General features: G+C 38.3%; 1 protein-coding gene across 1 annotated transcript in view; it reads right to left on the bottom strand.

Annotated features, from left to right (window-relative positions):
- Positions 1-203: 203 nt before the first annotated feature.
- Positions 204-22,137, bottom strand: part of PYROXD2 (pyridine nucleotide-disulphide oxidoreductase domain 2) — a 34,570-nt gene continuing 12,636 nt past the window's right edge. Inside the window, exons 5-16 of the mRNA XM_007478661.3 lie at positions 19,611-19,766; positions 18,001-18,154; positions 15,860-15,921; positions 15,611-15,708; positions 14,526-14,667; positions 14,047-14,181; positions 13,161-13,233; positions 12,580-12,736; positions 5,116-5,270; positions 2,362-2,468; positions 1,902-2,022; positions 204-878 (exon numbers count right to left, since the gene is read on the bottom strand). Coding sequence (XP_007478723.2) covers positions 808-878; positions 1,902-2,022; positions 2,362-2,468; positions 5,116-5,270; positions 12,580-12,736; positions 13,161-13,233; positions 14,047-14,181; positions 14,526-14,667; positions 15,611-15,708; positions 15,860-15,921; positions 18,001-18,154; positions 19,611-19,766 — 1,431 coding nt within the window. The 3' untranslated portion in view covers positions 204-807. The remainder of the gene's footprint in view (positions 879-1,901; positions 2,023-2,361; positions 2,469-5,115; positions 5,271-12,579; positions 12,737-13,160; positions 13,234-14,046; positions 14,182-14,525; positions 14,668-15,610; positions 15,709-15,859; positions 15,922-18,000; positions 18,155-19,610; positions 19,767-22,137) is intronic.

Below are 22,137 nucleotides of genomic sequence, written 5' to 3'. Positions count from 1 at the left end.
GAAGTCATTAATGAACTCATGGGTTGGGGGAGTAAATCCAGATGGATTTACAAGTGAATTCTATCAATTATTTAAAGAGAAATTAATACTTATGCTATAAATGATATTTGTAAAAATAAGAAATTAACTACTTTCATGAGACAAATATGGTACTGATACCAAACCAGAAAGCAACGAAGCAGAGAAAGAGAACTATAGACCAATTTCAATGAATACTAATGTAAAATTTTTAAATAAAAACTTTTAAAGGCAATTACAAATTCATCCAGAAAATATATCACTATGATCTCATACTCATGACAGGAATGCAAAGATGGCTTGAAATTGTAACTCTCCCAGAATATCTGGGATATACAATTGCTATATCCATAAGTATGTCTTCAGGATCCCACTTCTAAAATAACTAAATACTCTCCTTATCCCATCAGGACACTAGTAACCATTAAAATGGATGACATTTGCATAGCACCTTTATATACATATAATCTCATTTGATCCTCACAACAATTCCATGAATTCTACAGGAATTATTATTATCAGATAAGGGTATCAAGACCCATAAAGATTATATATAACTTGCTCATGGTTGAAAGATAAGTTAGCCTAAAAAACACATGGATTCTAACTCAACCCAGTTCTCTTTTGACTCCAAATATAGCACTCTGACCATTAAGTCTCAAGTGCCCCACCCACCCACCCCTGTGCATTGGATTGCATTGGTTTGGAGGAAAGAGTCTTAAAGATGAGTTTATGGCTAGACAGGTTTCAAGGGCTTCACAATAGCCCTTCTTAAGTCAGTTCTGTGGATCACATGCTCTTGAAATCTTCAAAGGCCACTTGTGCTGCATTGCGTCCAGCAGCTCCCATGACACCTCCTCCTAGAAAAGGAAAAGAAACCCTTGAATTCCCATTTATCAAACTGCTTGAGGAAAGGAGCAGGCAATAAGCATGCAGAGACCCCAGACTGCCCCACAATATTATAAAACTCCCAGCAGATCAAACTAGAAAATCTCAAAAGGGCCAAGAGAAGAAAAATGACTGAAGATGAAATCTGATGACTTAAATCCTGGGTCCTCAATGGCATTTGTGTATCACAGGATGCTCTGGGAGGCAGTAGGGCATGATGGGAATTATACTGGGCTTGGGAGTCAGGCAACCTGATAGGTTCTTATCCCAACTCTGCCATTAACTAGCTATTCATCCTAGACCATGACATTTCACATCTCTTAAATAAAATGAAGAGGTTAATCTAAAATCCTAGTATTTCTTCTGGCTCTGAAATGTTATGGCCTTATGCTTGTCTAAAGTGGGGATAAAGATGATGGGGAGCTTAGATTAGCAACCAGAAGGTAGGTTCCTTTCTTGCTAGAAGTCCAACATCTAGATCAGAGATACTTAATCTGGTGTCTGTGAACCTTATTTTTTAAAAAATATTTTATTAACTATATTGCGATATAATTTGCTTCCTTTATTGTCTTGTGTATTTTATTTTGTTTTATTTGTATTAATTTATTTGTTAGTAGTTTTGCTTGTTTTATTTATTTGTATGTATTTGTTATTTATATATACTTATTTGTTATTATTTTTGTTTGTTTTGTTACTTATATAATTTGTATTTATTTAAAAATGATTATGGGAAGAGGTTGATAGATTTCACCAGATTGCCAAAGGGTGCCATTACATACAAAAACATTAAGAACTCCTAGATATCTCAACAAAAATTTCAATATGGAATTCCAAAAAGGCTTATTCATTCTTAAGAATATGAGCAATAAAGAAATCAAAAGTCTTCTTCGTTCCTCAGTCAGGCTATACTCTTTCCTACTTCTGAAAGGCCCCCAACCAACAATTACTCCTAATACCCAAACCCATAGAGTGCCTGAGGAGCACCGATCACATACCAGGATGGGCGCCACTGCCACAGAGGTATAGGCCTCGGACTGGGGAGCGGTAGTTGGAGTGCGATGACAGTGGTCGGGCAAAGTAGAGCTGATCCAGGGACATGGCTCCGTGGAATATGTTCTATAAATGACAAACATTGATTAGATGGTTTTAGAGAATTAGACTGACCTCTGTTTTAATTCCCCGTCTTGCAGAAAATTCGGTGGCCCAACAGAAAGAGGCCTGGCTTGGACTCAGGATGAGTCCTGAATTTGAATCCAGCCTCATTCAGCCTCTCCACCCCAGGTCAGATCTAGGTGTTGAGCTAGTTTAAAGGGACAAAAGATGAGGAAAGAAGATCTCTAGGCCTACCCCTCTCTGTCACTGTCTCTGTCTCTCTCTCATCTGTCTGTCTCTGTTTCTCTCTCTACACACACACACACACACACACACACACACACACACACACGAGATGCTCACCCCACCAGGAAGTCCAAATACGCTCTCCAGATCTGGAGGTGTCAGGATGTCTCTGCCAATCACCGATTTCTTGAAGCCTGGGGCATAGGCCTCAATGCAGTCAAACACTAGGAATTCCAAATAGCAGGGGAATAAGGATATATTAGCAGGAAGTGGAGTGAACTGTAAAAGTCCACAGAAAACCATTCATAGACAAATAAATAGCTGCGGGAGCTTCCTGATCATAGGCAGCAGATTCCACAAGGGCTAAGTCTGTGATCCAACTAAAGCCCTTGAATGAATGAAAACACATTTATTAAGTGCCTACTGTGTGAAAAATACCTGTCTGTGTGTGGGGGATATAAACAGAAAGCAAAGATAGTTCCTCCTTTAATAGAGGAGATCTAGATATGTCTTTCTATATGAATAGATGCATACATATGTACAAATACATTACATATACATACACAGGGGTCTATATGTACCGATGTTTATTTTTGTGCACATATACATGTAGAGTATATGTGCATGGTGCATGGTACATGTAGTATGTACAGTGAATGCATGTGTATAGTGTACACACATATATAAACATGTATATGTAATATATAGAAACATTGTTTATATGGTCATATAAATATATATGTATATTCATAGACTAATGTGTATATTTCTATATTGCACTAAATAATATAAATCTTATGTATTTGTAAAAATATATAATGTATTTTATTAAATATGATTAACCATGATTTATTATTAAATATCAAAATTAATAATTAATATAGTAAAATAATTATATGATAGGTACGTAATGATATACAAAATTCAATAATAGAATACTGCATGAGATGAATATGTATATGCATAATATGTATATGTGTATATATATGTGTGTGTATATATATATATATATATATATATATATATATATATATATATATATATATATATATATATATATATATATATATATATATATATATATATATATATATATATATATATATATGGAAGATCCTATGGACTTTCAAGTGCAGTGGCAAAGCCCCAGGGACTATTATGGAGTGAATTAAAGAACAAACAAAACAATCTAAAACTAGATAGTCCAGGCTGACTTGATTCTTTGCAACATCTTCTAAAATAAATCAAGATTGATGAAACATATTTTTCCTTTTATTACAGAGGCAGGGGGCTACAGATATAGAATGTTCTATACCTACTATTATATAGACTGATGTATGGTTTTACTTAATTATTTGTTTTTCTGACATTATAAGGGAGGGTTCCATGGGATAGAAATGTGTTCAGAAATACTAGTGAAGGAAGAAAGACAGGCATCAACAACATTTTTTAAAAATCAATGAATTTTAAGACTGAGGCCATTCTGGGCAAAGTGAGGCCTGTCCTCTGTGTTTGCCACAAGAATGTTCTTGAGCTTTTAGTGTTGTTTACAGGAACCTCCATCAGGTTCTTAAATCTCTCTTGGGTTGTATGAAAGCCTTGCCAAGAACATTTGAGGAGCTCTCTACGACTAGCCCAGTCCTGTGCCACACAAGACCAATGCCATTGGGCTTATTTTCTCCTTCAAAGGTTCTGCCTTGCTCCAAGATAGACTAGGAATCTGAACACTTCAGAGCTGGCACCACATAGGGATTTGACCCTCATGGGATTCTCCACTCTGGTCTGTGGAGTATCTTGTACATAAGCACAGAATCTCTTGAGTTGGAAAAGATTTTAGAGGTCAGCCATTTCTGTCTCTACCCGAACAAGAATCCTCTTTCCAACTTCACTGTAAAGTCGATCTCTCTGTGCAGACTTCTAAAGACAGGGAATTCATCATCTTGTGAAACAGCTCCTGCTACTTTTGGACTCTGATCAGCCATGAGGAGACTTCCTTACATCTATTCTTTGAATTCTACCTATTTTTCTATATTCCATACTCTGGGGCCAAGCGAAATAAGTCTAATCCCTCTTCAACATGAAAACCCTTCAAAACTACTAACAAATGTCATATCCACCTCCACCCTGCAATCTCCTCTTTTCCCTGTTCACATGATGATTTCCAATCCTCTCACAATTCTGGTTCTGCCCTCTTTGGGCACATTTCTACTTATGCAGATTCTGATCATAGGCAAAGGATGGGGGCAATGTAGGATCCATAATCCAGCTCTAGATGTGATCTGATCCCAGCAGCATTGCCTTCCTGATTCTAGACCAAAGGTTCTTAACTTCTGGTACATGAATTGTTTAAAAATTTTTTTGATAACTATATTTCGATATATTTGCTTTCCTTCATAATTCTATATATTTTATTGTGTGCATTCAAAAACATTATACCAGAAAGGGGTCTGTGGGTTTCATTAGCCTGTAAAAGGGGTCCATGACACAATAAAATTTAAGAATCCCTTTCAAGTGATTCTGAGATTGGGATGCATTGTGACTGGATCTGAGATTGGGATGGCTTTTTTGGTTACCATATTTTCCTACTAACCCATGTCTCAACAGGATGGTAAGGAATTATTTTTGCCCATGGAAATACTTTGGGGAACCAAAGTGCCAAGAGGGAGAATAAGGAGAGTCAGATAATCAGAATGTCCTTGAAGATCTTGATTATCCCTACAGGTAGGAGAGGAAACATATGAGGAAAGAGTTAAAGTAGGATGAATGGGACTCCAGAGAGAGAAAGGTTTAGAGTAGGAAAGAATGAGACATGGTTTCCACTCTATAAGCAGCATCCTGGAAACAATGACCAAGTATCTCCTTTGACTTTACCTCTGTCGGCATAAGCATTTCTCTCTTGCTCATCCCAGACTTTCCCACCTGCCATGGTGTAGGGAGTGTACTGAGTGAAGAGCGAGATAACATGGCAGCCAGGTGGAGCCAGAGTGGGGTCCAGTGACGATGGAATACAAAGTTCAATCATGGGCCTAAGTCAAGGGGAGAGAGGCAGAAAGAGGATCAGATCTCATGAGAAGTATCAGATTCAAAAGAAAACTACAAGGGACTACAATTTGAGATGATTCTCTGGTAGAACTACCAGGATTTTAGAAGATTCTACAAATCTGTTTAATCTTAGTTGGATCCTTAGAGCAACTGTCTTCCAGAGTTCCAGGGAATATATTTCTTATAGTTCAGGAATGTCAGGAACAAAAAGTCATTCTTGGATGTTCATTTTCATCCTTAGCTACAGAAGAAATAACAAATCAGGAAAAAAAACATGTTTTAAGGATTTTTCCCTGGTAACTTTTGAAGGAATTAGAGGAAGACATCTTAACATACTGTTAATGGACTTCTGAATGAATTCAATCATTCTGGAAAGCAAATTGGAATCATGTCCAGAAAGTGACATATCTTTGAACCCAGATAGCTCACATGTAGGCATATAATCCAAAGACAGAACGAAAGGTGTCCGGTATAACCAAATAAATGTTCATAGGAGCTCTTTTTGTAATAACAAAGATCTGGAAACAAGTCAATGTTTATCAGTAGAGGAATGGCTAAACAAATTGTGGGACATAAGTTTATGGTAGTGAAGTGTGGTAAATACAGAGCTGGTTTCAAAACCAGGAAGACCAGGGTTCAAGTTATTCCTCTGATATATTCACCCTGATATATTCACTGAGGCATTTAACCACTCAATCCTTTAAACATCTCTCTAAGATTATGTCACCAAAAAGGGTGCTAATCTAGATCAGAAAAGGAGTTTCATCCCTTGGAAATTCCCTATATCAGTGAGATCACAGGTGTAGAAGGATTACACTTCTAGAACTGGAAAAGACTTCTGAGGCACTCTAGTTCTTCATTTTATACCTAAGGGAAACTGAGGCCCAAGGAATTTAAATGGCTCATCCAAGATCACTTAGGAAATAAGTACCAAAGGAGACTCAATTCAGAACTCTTTCTATTGTATATTGTATATAATGGTGCCTCACATAAATGTAATGGAATATTACTGTGCTATATAACAATGATGACTATGAAGAATTCAGAGAAGTATGGGAAGATACTTAAATTGATATAAAGTGGGACAGCAAATGGATAGAGAACCAGAGCTGAAGTCTGGAGGAACTGGATTCAAATGTGACCTCAGATCCTTCCTGTGTGACCCTGGGCAAGTCACTTAATTAGAACCAATATACAATACTGATTTTAAGACAAAAGGGAAGGATTTTAAAAATGAATTGATTTTGATAAATTGAGGGAAATAAAACTAAGAAAATAATATAGCTACAGCTATGTAGACGCAAAAAAATAAATAAATACAATGTGATAACAGTAGACTTGAGAAAGGGCTGAGAAAATGTATCTCTCTCCCTTCTTTGAAGAGGTGAAGGACTCCAAAAGGAGGATATTAAATATATTATCCACCTTGATTATGTTGGCAAGTTTTGCTGATATACCCTTTTTTCTTTCTTTTTTATTCTTTGTTACTAAGAATGGCTCTCTGGGTACAGACAGAGAGAAGAGTATATTTGGAAATGGAAGTGATATTAAAAATTATTTAAAAAATGTTAAAATAATTTCCCCCAATCACTTTATGGGGGAGGTGGGGAGGAATATGACAGCAATCTATTTCCTAAAGGAAAGGGAAATATGAGTGATAGAATTTATGCATTAACCACTCCAAGCTCCAGAGTCCTCTTCTGTAATATGAAGGGGTTGGACTAGATGATTTTTAAAGATCCTTTGAGATCTGACATTCAATGATACTAAGAAAGGTGTGTGTATATGTGTCCATGTGTCCCTGCATCCTGAAGGAAGAGAAGTAGAGATTAATGTTAAGAAGCTCAAATGAAATAATGTATGTAACATTATATATGTCCCAGTAGTTATCTTATTATAATTATTAAAAAGGGAAGTAGGTGGTTAGGTTCAAGAGGGACATTGCTATAATAATAATGGTAGTTGAAACTTAAATCATACTTTAAGATATACAAAGAACCTTACAAACATTGTATCATTTGAGCCTCCCTCAAGTCTTGTAATATATATATATATATATATATATATATATATATATATATATATATATATGCACTATGGGTATTATTAATCCCTGTTCCACTAACCTGGATACTGAGGGCACTAAAATTTCCCATGGTCACAAAGCTAGGAAGTATCATAAGTAGGATTCAATTAGGGCTTTTCATGACTCTGAGTCCAACATTATTCCACTATACCATGTTGTCTTTTATAAAGTGAGGGAAATGTTTATATATCGGCATATAGGGGCAATTAGTGTTATAGTGGCTAGAATAACAGGATTGAAGTCAGGAAGATTCATCTTCCTGAGATCAAATCTGATTTCAGACATTTACTAACTCTGTAAGGTTGGGCAAGTCACTTAACCCCGTTTACTTCAGTTTCTTCATCTTTAAAATGAGCTGGAGAAGAAAATGGCAAAACCCCAAAGCAAACCCCAAATGGAGTCATGTAAAGTGGGACATGACTATCAAGATAGATAGATAGATAGATAGATAGATAGATAGATAGATAGATAGATAGATAGATGGATGGATGGATGGATAGATAGATGGAGAGAGAGAGATAGATGGATGGATAGATAGATAGATGGATGGATGGATGGATGGATGGATGGATGGATAGATGGATAAATATGAGCAAAAGATTAGAAGAGGCCATTTAGAATAAGAAGTCAACAAGAAAGCTCAGAAAGAATAGAAAAAAGGGAATTGATTCAAGAGATATTATGGAGCTAGAATCATTAGAACTTAATTGAATGAGGATTTATGGAAGCAAGGGAACCATCAAAAATAATGCCAAGGTTTAAAACTTAGGTGAATTAAATTGCCAATTAGAGTTTAGGGGAAAGATCAATCAATCAGTAAGTGAATAAGCATTAGTTAAGCCCATACTATGTGCCAGGCATTGTGCTAGGCACAGAGGGGTACAAATACAAAAACAAGACATTCTCTGCCCTCAAGGAATATACGATCTACTAGGTCTGGTATATGTCACGTTCTGAATTACAGATTACAAATTAAATCAGTACACCATGACTTGGGGAGGGACACTAACAACTGGAGAAATCAGCAATGCCACCTAGAAAGTGGCACTTGAGCTGAGGCTTAAAGGAAACCAAGGGTAATTATAAATCCAGTTTGGGCTAGAGGGAATTTAATATTCTCTTGGGATATGCAGGTGGAGTTGTCCTGAGAACAACATGAAAGTCATATCTGACTGTTAAGAGAAAGTTCAGGGATGGAGATAGTGATGTGATTCATTTGAGAAAAGATGATTGTTAAATCAAAAGAATGAATGAGAATGAGAGAATGTAGCAAGAGAAGACCAAGGACAAAACCCTAAGCAAGATCAAAATTAAAAAATTGAGAAAGAAGAGTCAGTCACAGAAGTGACTTGAAATGAGAAAGAGAACACTCTTTGGAAATGAACTTTAGATGATGGGTATATTCAGAAGGAGGGATAGTTAACAGAATCAAATATTATGAAGATGGTTGTAGGGGACAAAGGCTGATTAAAGACCCTGTGATTGAAGAAATCTGGCCACAGACAGAAAGACATGACCAGCAAAGCAAAAAGGAAAAAAATCACATGGAACACAGGTCATCCAGGGAGGTGTGAGAGAGAGAGAATTCCATGGAAGTTGGAAGAAGGGACAGTTCGACCCCCAGCTGGCTGGACATTCTTCTGCCTGAAAGTGGTTTGAAGACAGAGTACTTCATCTCCTCTCTGGCCTTTACTCTTTTACTTCTATTGTGTGCTGAAGAAAATAATTAGTCTTGCCCAGAAAAGACCCTAGCAGAGTTATTACCATTTTCCCTCTGAAGAAGATATTTTATTTCTTTTTTTTAAGAGACTTATTCCAAAGCCTTCAACCAATTCTAATACTTAAAAAATTAGGGAAACCTTTTTTCCCTCTTTACCAACCTCATCACTATTCCCTTCTCCCCAAAAGAGTAAAAGATCCTTTAACTAAAGAAATTCGTTTGAAGGACTATTGTTATTAGAGAGAGGAATTTGACTTACCATCTGTGAGGAAAACCTCCATTAGATTATTTAGTGAAGGAAGAACAGGAAGTAGAGGGGAGGGGGGGAGCTCAAGATTCAGCTTCTTTCATTTAACTACTTCCTGGTGTGACATCTTTTGATTTCCCTCTCTAGTACAATCCTGGGACAGGGTGATAAGGAAGCCAATGGTGACTTTTTAGAAAGTATTCTCAATAGAATAAGAGAGATGGAAATCAGGCAATAAGCAATGAAGGAGAAGGTGAGTGGTGAGGAAACAACAGTACTACCTTTTCAGGAAGTTTAATGTTAAAAGGGGAAAAAAAGATAGATGGGTAGTATATTGATAGGGTTGGAGAAGAGAGGGAAGACTTTTTTCAGGATGGGTAAGAATTTAGCACCTTTGAAGGCAGATGGGAAAGGATCAAGACAGAGGGAGAGGCAATGATTGAAGATGTGGAAGGGAAAGAAATACAAGTTCATTTTTTCTTGATATCCTCAGTAGCTAGTACAATGTTTTCCCTGTGGTAGCCACTTGATAAATGCTGGTTGGATCATAGTAGGTTGGATTGGATTGGAGAGGGGATGAAAGAAGGAACAATGGTCCTAGACAGGGCAGAGGGAAATGGAATCTAGGACACAGAGTAGAGACTTGACAAAGAAAATAACAGGTAAAGATTTTGAGAAATTATGAAGTGTGATGGGAGGGAGTTGAGGGAGCTTTCTCCAAATAGCCTCAATCTTCTTGATGAAATTGGAAGCTGGGTCATTTACTAGTTGAAGGTTGGGCTTTGAGGAAAGAAGAAAAGCTTTGAAATATTAGCTGTGGGAAATAATATAAAGAATCAATAAGAGCCAAATAGAATGGCTGAGCAACTGTAAGGGCCCAGTTGAAGTTATGCACCATAAATTTATAATGAGTGAAATCAGCACAATTCTGTGACTTTTTCTATTGATATTCAGCAGGTCAGACACAGGAGGGGAGAAATTGGTTGGAGAGGGCTTGCCCATGATTGCAGATTAGCAGGGTAAGAATGAAAAAAAAAACACATCTGGGGGTTTGGTGATTATAGAAGAGTGGCTAAAGGATCTCTGATTTGCTTGGCTGGTTATAGAGGCAAATGAAGTCAGAGGGATGAAGAAAAACAGGGAGAATGGAAAAGAGTGGAGTGGAAGCCATTAGGAGAAAGATCCCTTTAATATTAGTAAGGGAATGGGGAAGGTTCGAGTAGAAGATTAGGAGGGCACAAGTAGGTACAAGTAGGAAGGTAGGAGGGTAGTAGAAGTAGGGTACAATTAGGTACAAGTAGAAGGGCAGGAGACTAAAGTTAGAGATTGGAACTTCAGAGTATAGGACCTGAGAAGTGATACTATAATTGAAGTGCGAGATAGATGGGAAACTGGGTTGGCACAGTGGATAGAGTATCAGACATGGAATCATGAAGATTTGTCTTTCTGAGTTCAAATCTGGCCTCAGACAACTATTTTATAGACTGGGCAAGTAAGTCATTTTGCCCTGTTTACCTCAGTTTTCTCATCTGTAAAATGAGGTGGAGAAAGAAATGACAAATCACTCCAGTATCTTTGCTGAAAAACCCCAAGTGGGGTCATTAAGAGTCAGACATGACTGAGCAACAAGTAGATAAAAATTGTTGGAGTTAATGAAATTGGGGAATTAAGAGGTCAAGGTATTAGAATAGTCCTAATTATAACCATAGGATCAGAGCTGCATAATAGGAAGGGAGCAAAAGGGGGCATTTAGTCCAAAAGCCTCATTGTATAGGTGAGAAAATTGAAGCCCAGAAGGTCATGCAGGTGGAAAAATCTGGAGTTGAACTCAGGTCCATGGGTAATAAATCCAGTGTTTTTCCAAAAAAACACTGTGATTTCCTGTCTGTTTATGGGCTGATGGGAGCAGAGAGAAAGATTATAAGCCCCCTATAAGGTCATTGACAAATTCAAACAAGCAAGCTATTCATTAAGTAAGTATTCATTAAGTAAGTAAGTATTCATTAAGCATCTTCTGTGGGGTCATTGTTAAGGATACAGCAATGGATGCAAAACAGGTCCAGTCCTCAAAGAGTTTATATTCTTTTTAGTGAAACAAATGGGTACCTTCCTAGATATATACAAACCATATTCAGAGCAGTTTTTGAGGAACAATGAACTAGAAGCTTAGGGAAAAAGGAAAGAGAGAAGGGGATAGATGGGAGAGATGATGGCAGAATTGGTTGAAATGATAGCATTAATGAGTATTTGATAAGTGACTAATTGGATGAATGACTATTACATTGCAAATTAGTCCTTAATTTCCATTCTTTTAGAGTCATGCCTTTAGCAATCTGGCAGTATGTTGTAAAAGCAATATAATCAGACCTTTTGACCAAATACATTGGAATATACATAGCAAGTGCTTTCAAAAACAAAACTGGAGCAGATAAGTGGCTCAGTGGATAAAGAGCCAGGCCTAGAGATGTGGGGTCCTGGGTTCAATCTGGTCTCAGACACTTCCTAGTTGTGTGGTCCTGGGCAAGTCACTTAACCCCAAATATCTAGCCTTACCACTCTTCTGCCTTGGAATAGATATGTACTATTGATTCTAAGACAGAAGTTAAGAGTTTTTTAAAACAAAAAATCAGATCTTTTTTCCAAATATTTTCAAAGCAACATTATATATAACAAAGAACCCTGTCTCCTGGCCACAACGAAAATAATCTAAATGCCCACCATTAGGAGAATGGATAAATAGATAATGATATGTTAATATGATGGAATATTATATGGGAATTTAGGGAAACTTAAAGATATTTTTATGAGATAATGTAAAATGAAAGAAGCAGCCAGAAAAATGAACTGCACAGATCATAAAAGAGGAAAAGTCAATGATAATGAATAGACAAAAAACCTTAATGAAGACTTAGGAGTGACTAGAAAGCTTGTAAAAAAATTTAAAATATATATATATGTATGTATTCATATATATATATACCACACACATACACATAAAAGTTTTATAAAATATATATGATGTGCTATATATCATATATGATATATAATAAGTATTATATCTGAAGTATTAATCTTATGCATTGAAATAAACTCATTAAAATGTAAATAGTTACAAAGCAAGTTATCAGTGTTAGCTTTATAATAGAACATTTAATATAAATTTTAAAAAATCAAAGTGACACTTCTTGTAGCTGGGCTTTGGGAAGACCATTCAGGAAAACTATCTAGTCACCGACCTACCTGAGGGAAGGGACCCCCTTGGTGGCATCCTCGAAGGCCTGGTGGAGGATTTGGGTATCTTCACAATTCAGGTGGATGGAGCATTGGTGATGGGGTAGTGGTAGGCCACTGGTGGCATTTGGTGCAGCCAGGAAGTTGGGCAGTTTGTCTACAGCCACTGTGGATTTCCAAGAGAGTTCCAAGAGAACAGTAATACTAAAGGAGATGGTAGCCTCAGTTCTCCAAGCTCTTTCCCCTGCTACTTTTCTCTCCCTGCTGGGCAGGGGGCACATAAAACTACAAAGTCAAAAAGGGGATCAAGGTGAAAGTCTTTCACTTCTTAAAACTCTGAGGGTAGGTTAGGGAAAGAAAGAGACAATGTTAGTGAATCTGCTTGATGGGAAGTGAAAAGGAGGCACTATACTACCAGGAACAAATTAAGGTAGAAACTTAATAAAGGATTCTTCTGTCTAAGTTGTTATCCTCCAGCTAAGTTTCCAAGAAACCAAAGTGTGCAGTTTCAACAAGAAGCACCCAGAAGAGGGAGATGTGGTTGCTTGCTCTCTTACTCATTTCCTCGATATCTAGAGTATCATACCTACCATTAATCTTGGTGACTGGTGATTGGGTGTCTAGCTGAGAGATTTTCTTGATGAATTCCTCAGGGAGTTGCTCCTATAAGAAAACAATGAACTGTAGTGGACATTGCCCTATGGTAGGACTGACCTATATTTTGAAGTCACTTATATACTAACAAATGGCTGTTGTTGTTCAGTCATGTCTGACTCTTCATGATCCCATTTGGGGTTGTCTTGGCAAGATACTGGAGTGGTTTGCCATTTCCACCTCCAGAGGAAATACTTTACAGATGAGGAAGTTGGGGCAAACAAGATTAAATGACTTGTTCGGGGTCCCAAAGCTAATAAGTGTCTGAAATCCTATTTGAACTCAGGAAGACTAGTTTTCCTGATTCCAGGCTCAGCACTTTATCCACTTCACCACTTAGTTATCCAATAATAAAGAGCTGGGGACACTCAACGTTCCACCATTTTCTTTCTTGATCCTCCCAAGTTGTCTCTACCCTCCACTTGGTTCATATGTATTTTGCTTGTACTTATCTATATACTTTGTTCTAGCCCAGTAGAATGCTTTTGTCTATAACCCTAGTGCCTAGAACAGTGCTTGGTCCATAGAAATGCTTAGTAAATCCTTGTTGAATAGAATTGAAGTTTACATTATCCTTTCCTTCAAGAAAAATGTTCAGGGTACAAGGAAGGGATAGAGTGATACTTATATCCTCCGGAGGTTCAGATGCTAAAGGTCTGGATGATAACTCCATCTTGGGAGACTCCTAGAGCTTGCCAGTAATAACTCTAAAGTTTGTCGTCATTGTCAGTTCTTTTTTATGGTGGTCACCTACATTTCAGTCCTTTGCCCTCTTCCCTCCCTGCCCTCCTCCAGCCTTAGGTCACATCAGCAGCCTCTCACCCGTGGTGCCAACTTCAGGAACGTGATCTGTGGAGATGCGTTGGATAGTACCAGTTTGCTCCTCACTTCAGTTCCATCCTTTAGTACGACTCCCTGGACTCTCCCATTGCTGTTCACCTTTACCTTATCCACAGGCTTAAGACCCAGGAAAGAATGAGAGGCCATTGGGTACCAGAAAAGGACTTTGGAATTGAACTCTGGGGAACCACAATGGGGTTCTTGTAGAAGGGGCAGAGGTGCCCTTATCTGGGCTTACACTGGGGACTCCTCATAATGGTCCCTTACAGTTTTCAACACTGTATTCATATGTTATCTGTCTTTCCTCCAACCCCCAGTTGCTTTGGGAACTCTTTGTGCACTAGTGTTGGGGGGACCAATGGGGTGACATTTGCCATGAAATGTCTACTCTTCTATGGGCCACGATCAGAATAGTGAATTGGGAGTGATAAGGAGGTTGTTGGGCATCAGGAACAGCTTACCTTTTCCGTGAAAATATTTGCTCCATGTGCTTCTGCTGCCCTTGCAATAGCATGAGAGAGGGCACCCATGCCACCTTCTACGTACCCCCAGGCCCCTTTCTTCCCTTCCAGTCCTCCCATCACATGGTGTAGCAGCACATACCTAATGAAGAGATGGTTGTTGTTCAGTCATGTACAAACTCTTCATGACCCCATTTGGGATTTTCATGGCAAAGATACTGGAGTGGTTTGTCATTTCCTTCTCCTGTTCATTTTACAGATGAAGAAACTGAGGCAAATAGTGTTAAATGATTTGCCCAGGTTCACATAGCTAGTAAGTATCTGAGGCTGGATTTGAACTCAGGTTTTCCTGTCTCTAGGTCCTGGTACCCTATTCACTGTGCCACCTATCTGTGTTCTAAGGCCTGATCCAGTTCGAAATTCCATGGTCCTCAGATCATAACCAAAAGATGATATCTATTGTCATGATTTCTACCATCCCCTCAGTCCTCAGGAATTTCTAAACTGAAAGAAAGTGGCTGATCCCTTCCTATTTTAAATACTTTAACAATATTTTATTTATTTAAATTTAATATATTTATATAAGTTTATTAAATCATTAAAGTTAAATCATTTAAAATATTTAACTATTTGGGGGTTCAGGAAACTGACAAGACAGCATTTTCTAGTCTAGACTTGCTTCTCATGGGAAATATCTACTCCTTCAGAGTACCCTTCTTCTCACCTTATACACAGTAAGTTACCTAAATCTTAGGAAGCAGTTATTACTCATTAAGAAATAATAACATGAATAATTTTTATTTTCTGAATGACACCTGGTGGTTTTGACTCTCTGCCTTAACCTCTCATGTACAAAAAATGAAAAAGAGAATTGTTCTACCAAAAAAAGGTTTGGAGACTCTTGACTAGATATCCTTGAAACAAGAAGGGGAGAAGTGGGGGAGAGGAGGAGAGAAGAGAGGAAAAGGAGAGGAAGAAGAGGAAAAGAAGGAAAGGAGAGAAGAGCAACATTATTTTAGCTCAGAGTTTTGCTTAACAATTCCATTCCCCTATGCTGTGCCCCAGCACTGGTTTCCCTTACTTACCCACTTCCAGGAGCGTGGGGACTTGTCATGGCTCCAATCACAGCATCTGTGGCAAGAGTTGCTTTCAAGGGCTCAGACTCAAACCAGTCATCCAACACCTAAGGTAATAAAAGAAAGTTAGAATGAATGGCAATCACTTCTCCTCCCAGAACACTTTCTCACACCTACCTCTGATCAGTGTATTGGAGATTATTCGGTTTGTAGAGTTTTGATGGGAGTAGAACCTTATCTGATCAAAGTAGCACCTACCTTGGTAATTGGGCCAGTGATAACTTGGTAATACTGGGGAAGCTGTGATCCTAAAATAAGACCTAGAAAATAAAACCAAAAACAGGAAAAAAAATTATAATCCAAACGGTGATGGAAACCACCCAACGTCACACTCTAGTGTCTCCTTGTAGCATGAGGGTGATCCTCGATCCCAAAGGAAATGCTTTCTTGCTGTTCCTCACACAGGACACCCTATCTCCTGAGTCTTTGTGTTGGCCATCTCTGCTGAATAGAATGTTCTCTGTCTTTACCTCTTCCTTCAAGAATCAGATCAAATCCCAAGTTCTATAAGAGGCTTTTCCTGGTTCTTCCCTCCACCCTCATTCATAAATTCGTACCTTCAGAGGCTATCGTACATTTGCACTACATGTGTCTTATTTGTACATACGCTATAAAATTTTTGTTTGCATCTCATCTTTTTTTCATCCAACCTCACCTTTTCCCTTTGGAATGTGAGTTCCTCCAGGGTAGGGATTGTTTTTGCCTTTCTTTCTATACCCAGCACTTAGCTGACATAGAAGAAGCACTCAATAAATTTTTTTTTAACTTTACTTGCCAGTGGAATATGAACTTTAATAGGTCCTATCGAGTTAGAAAGGCTTTAAATATAGACCCAGTGATGGACCACATCCTTGTTTAAAAACTAGCCTAGCTAGCTTTGGTGAAGCTCAGCAAGAATGATCACAGCGTGATAAGTTTTTAGGTCAAGGCTTTTTTTTTTACATCCTTCCCTTCTGTCTTAGAATCATAGAAATATTGGTTCCAAGGCAGAAGAGCAGTAAGGGCTGGGCAATTGGGCTTAAGTGACTTTCCCAGAGTTACACAATTAGGAAGTATCTGAGGGCAAATTTGAACCCTATGCCTAACTCTATCCACTGAGCCACCCATCTGCCTTTTGTTCAAGACAATTGTTAAAGACTATTTACTAGGTTACAGAGTAGTTTGTCTGCACTTTTGGAGGGAGTGCTCATACCAATGAAATTATAGATCCTTGAAGTGAAAAAAATTAAAGAGAAGATTCTGACCCCAGCCTCTGAGGATAAGAGAGCTACTAAAGAAATGGATGAATCTTGGTTTGGTTTGGCTTTTTTTTATTTTTTTAATATTTTTAAGACTGGGTTTCTTTATCTTAACGAGACTAGAAATATGGGGGCTATTTATGGGCTCAGTTCCACTGGTCATGCTATGCTCCCAAAGATTCACCAAATTAATGCTGAACTTAGTTTTTTTCTTTTTTATATTTAAAGACTTGATCTGCTTATCTAACTTAAACAGCAAGTGTTAGGGCTACTAATCAGTCTGGTGCCACTGGTCAGGCTCTGCTTCCAAAGCCTCACTCTATTAATGCTGAACTGAGTTTGGAGAGCCAGTTGGTTTGCCTGCTGAAGCTCAGAACTCCTGAGTTCCAAATAGCTACTACTCTGAGACTCCTTGTAGCTGGAATTATAAATAGGCATTGTGACACCAAATAAAATCTTTAATCTTTGAAGAGAACTTTCCCACTACTATCGCATTGCTCCATTTTGAATTCATAGGGACATTTATATACATTTGGCTCTGAATGGGTCTAATCATTTATTCAGAGAATTAGTATGAATTCGCTTGGTGGTCTAGATAGAAAGGACAGAAAAGCCTGCCTTTCTCTTAGAAGTTCTGGGCATCATGGAAATTTGCCCTGCGCTTTTGCAGAGGTCATCAGAGGAATGTAAGACTAGAGCTGGAAGATACCTTAGAAGTCAACTGGTCTGTCCCCCTTATTTTGCAGATGAGAAAACTCCATGGAAGTTAAATGATTTGCCCAAGACCACCTGAATGGTGTTGGATGTCAGATCAGGTTCCTCTAACTCTAGAACTTGTCCACCAGTATGGCCTTTGGCTACATAGGAGAAGACAGGATTCACTGGAAAAGATTGTGATGTTGGGAAAGATTGGAGGCAAAAGGAGAAAGAGACACCAAAGGATGAGATGGATGTATAGTGTCATGGAAACAACAAGCATGAACTTGGACAGATTTCAAGAGACAGTAGAAGATAGAAGGTACTAGCATAGAAGGTCCATGAAGTCAGGAAGAGTAGGACACAACTTAACTATTGTACCACAACATGACCTCTGGGACCTACCTGCCTGTAAAAGGGGTTTAAGTGTAAAGAAGGCTCTCAATCTCTGACGCAGGGAGCTATGCTGAAAGGCAGTTGTGTCCACTGGGGAGGAATCCAGCAAAGGATCGATGGCTGATGCTAAACGATTCATAAACATTTCATATTTGGGGAAAGCCTGAAAAAGAGGAAGACAATACATCATGGTAGGCACTCCCTCCACATTTCATTCTAGTCTTGTGCTTTCCACTATTTGCCCTTCAGCCATCTCTAGTTTTTCTGCATCATCATTTCATTGTGGCTTACTTCTTACCCAGGTTGGAGGTACCATGGCTACTCATAGAATGGATCTCATTGTTGACCCTCATGGGAGCTTTGACCTGTTCTACCTTGGGCATCTTGATGGCCCTGCCTTCTTGCTAATGAGGTGCCATGCTCAGTTTCTCAGTTGATAAAGTTTTGCCAGTTTGTTAAATTTTATTAGTCTAAGACAAAGCCCCAGGTGCCCTGGTTATTGCTCTGAGGAAACCAAAGATTACTTCTGATTCCACCATCCAAAGTCAAGGAAGCACCTTAGTGGATTGACCATGATCTTTAGCCAGTCTCTGCCTTGCTATCCTTTCAAGGTAATTTCATTTCAGTCTAGATAATTCTATGGAGTAGAAATCATATTCAAGCATTGCTCATCTTCCTCTTTTCTTCCAATGGGTTTGAAGTGCTTTATGGACAACAGGTCTGTAAGATGGATAGTCTTATGTCTATCTATGTACTTGTTGCAAGTTATGGAGTTAGTGACCTGAAGTCTTGCTTCTTCTCTTAAGAGTCTAGGTGGCATTATGGATAGAGAACTGGATTTGGAATCAGGAAGACCTGAGTTCAAATTCAGAATCAGTCATCTACTAGCTATGTGACTCTTGGCAAGCCCCTTGATCTCTGTCTCACTCACTTTTCCCACCTGTAAAACAGCAATGATCTCCCCAGGTTGTTGTGAGGATCAAATGAAATGATAGTTGTAAAGCACTTTGCAAAACTTAAAATGCTATATAAGTGCTATTATTATTATTATCTAATTTTGAATATGGCGTGAATATTTTCAGTGCCTTAATTTTTACTTCCTACTCTTCTAAGAATGTTCTAGAGACTATGACCCTTGCTCCCTCCTCATCCACTCCACCTTAGAAAACTCAGAGAACTGTTTCTTCTCTCTACCTTCATTATAGTAATTCTGCTGGCATAAGCAACTCAATTCAATAAATATTTTACTGGTTGCCTTCCATGTGCTTACTATGAGTCCAGAAAGGATTTTCTGCTTCATTGGAGGCAGAGAGATGGCCAATGTGTGGGATGGAAGGAGAGAAGCACTGAAGCATTAATTTCATTTTTTAACAGGCAGTAATAACCAAATGGTACCTGAGACCAGTGGTGTCAAACTCAAATAGAAAGAGTTAGTAAGGGAGAGAATTTGGAACTCAAAATTTTAGGAAATGACTGTGAAAAGTTGTTATTACATATAATTGGAAAAAAAGTGAAAAAAGAAAGTTGTCCCAGTCACAAAGGAAGTCCCAAGAAATCCCAAGCATCATTGTCCCCAATGCAGACTTGGCTCCAGATCAGGAGAGAAGAAGCTATTATACCTGGGCATCCTTTGGGGAAAATTGGGCAATTTGCTTCTGAGTTTCTGCCATGTCCATCCCTAATAAAAGGGACCTTGGAGGTTTGCCTTGGATGCCTTCTTCCAGTATTGGTGTGAAGGAGTAAGGGTTTCGAAGATAGACCTTCAATCCATGTTTCTGCAGAAACATAAACCATCCTAGCAACATTACATGGTGCCCTTTGCTTTTGTGAAGCATCTTTCTTTGAACCTTGTGGTTGGGTGCGCATACTTTCCCCAAACCACCTCACTGTTTCCTCTTTCCATACAAGTTTGTGGGGGAATCCCTGGTATCTTAGCTATTCCCTATTTTAAAGTCTTATAAACTCAATGGACTTAAGAGAGATAACCAAGTCCTATGAGAAAGATTCTCTGAAAATCTGTAGAGGTGAACTCCCATTAGGAAAGAACCCAATCTGTGAGGGAAAGGACCTCAGGGCTACTTTAGGACAAAGGCTGGAGAAGCTCAGTCCAAAGTTATTTAGCTAGTTAGTAGCAGATATACTCTTAAAATCTGTGTTAAAATCTCATCTCTGATGCTTATTAGCTTTGGAACCTGAGTAACCTTTCTGAGTCTCATCATCCTTATTTTATAGAAAAGGAAATTAGTATTTTCCCAGTGTGGTTGGGAGGAAAGCTTTTAAAAGCTCTACAGTATGATCATTTTTATTGTTATTTAGTAGAGGGTGAATTTGAACTGTGGTCTTAAGATTCCAACTCCAGTGTTCACTACATCATGTCAAAATACTCACTATCAAAATCCTTTATTTGGGATAAGGCATTGTCATTCCCTAAACTCAAATTAAAATGTCAGCATTTTACCTGGAAAGGGTTACATTCACCCTTGGTCATATGGGATGACATGTGCCTTCTCTGTCTGTCATCTCAGAGTTTGGGACTGAGGCCAGCTTCTAATCTTTCACTACTATATTCTCAGGTAAAGGTCATGGTGCCAAAAAAGAAAATAAAACAAAACCATAAATTGGGAATATCACAAATAAAAAACAACCTAATTTAGTTTCCTGAAGAAAGAAATGAAAAATGTCTTTTTTCATGAAATTTTATAGGGAACAGAAAATTGTAGTCTATAAATTACATTCAATCTTTTTATCTGTAATATAACCAATGACCATCCATCCATCTATCCATTCATTCATTCATTCATTCATTTATTAAATTCTCACTGTGTGCAAAACACAGCTCTACCTTTTCTTCTCTGTTATAAAGTTCAACATTTACTTATTTCTCTAACTTCGATAACATTCTACTCAAATGTAAATAGATACTTTATTTAATTGTAAGTGTGTTTAGGTGGATTTCTTAACTGTAGAGGCAGTGTGGGGTGGTGGGAAAAGCCCTGAACTGAAGGGCTTGTCTCAGTTTTGCCACAAATATGCAAGTCGCTTCCTTTCTTCATTTGGAAAATGAAAAGGCTAGAAAAGATGATCTCCAAGCCCTTTCGCAGTTCAAATTTGTAGGATTTAAGTCCCCGAGGGCCTTTTGGAAGATCTACGAGGTCCAAACTATCTTCACAATGTTTTAGTTGAGCAATCGTTTCAGTCATGTCTGACTCTTCGTGACCTTAATTGGGGTTTCCTTGGAAGAGATACTGGAATAGTTTGCCATTTTCTCGATGAGGGAATTGAGGCAAACAGGGTAAAGTAACTTGCCTCATACAGACAGCTATGAGGACAAGTTTGAATTCAGGAAGATGCCTTCCTGACTCTAAGCCTGGCATTCCATCCACTGTGCCACCTAGCTGCCCAATGTTTTAACTGTTCATGTGGATATAACCCCCATTCTTTGAGGGGGTCCTCAAAAACTCTGAAATTTGCATGCAAGTGAAAAATAATGGGTTTTAGAAATTAGGTTTTTTAAAAATCAGTTCAACTATCCATGCCAACAAATCCCTATAATATCCCCAAATTGTCTGATTGTCCTACCTTTATTGAGGGGTCAAGGCTGCCTATTTTACAGTGCTTTAAAGGAATACTGAAATTAGGATTTATTTCTTTTTTCCATATTATGTTTCTCTCCTCTCCTATCTTTTTTTTTTTATCTTGTGGAGTCTTATTGTGCATAACTAAGAAATCCTCAGTAGAAAATCCTCTTTAGGGATAAAGCAGAAGACAGATAGGGATGTTGGGGAGGTGGCAGGAAGGCAGGGCAAGGAGGAAAAATAACCTGAAGCAATCTCTAGCATCAGAGGAGTGTGTGTGGAAAAGTGTGCACCCCTAGGGCAGCTAGATATAGAGTAGGAGGACTTGGGTTCAAATCTGCTCCCCCCATATACTTCCTGGCTGTGTGACTCTGAGCAAGCCATTTAACTCCATTTGTCTAGCCCTTGCTCTTCTGTCTTAGAGTTGTTACAAAGACAGAAAGTAAGGGTTATTTCTTTTAAATGTGCAACCTCACAACATCAATCCTAACACCCTTCAAAGCAAAATCTAAGTGAATGTGCCTTCATAGATCTGGGTTTCTTATCTTAAAAGACTATAGGAGCAATGAAT

Source organism: Monodelphis domestica, chromosome 1 (genome assembly GCF_027887165.1).
Source record: "Monodelphis domestica isolate mMonDom1 chromosome 1, mMonDom1.pri, whole genome shotgun sequence".
Taxonomy (NCBI): Eukaryota; Metazoa; Chordata; class Mammalia; order Didelphimorphia; family Didelphidae; genus Monodelphis; species Monodelphis domestica.
This window is presented reverse-complemented; position numbering and strand designations above follow the sequence as displayed.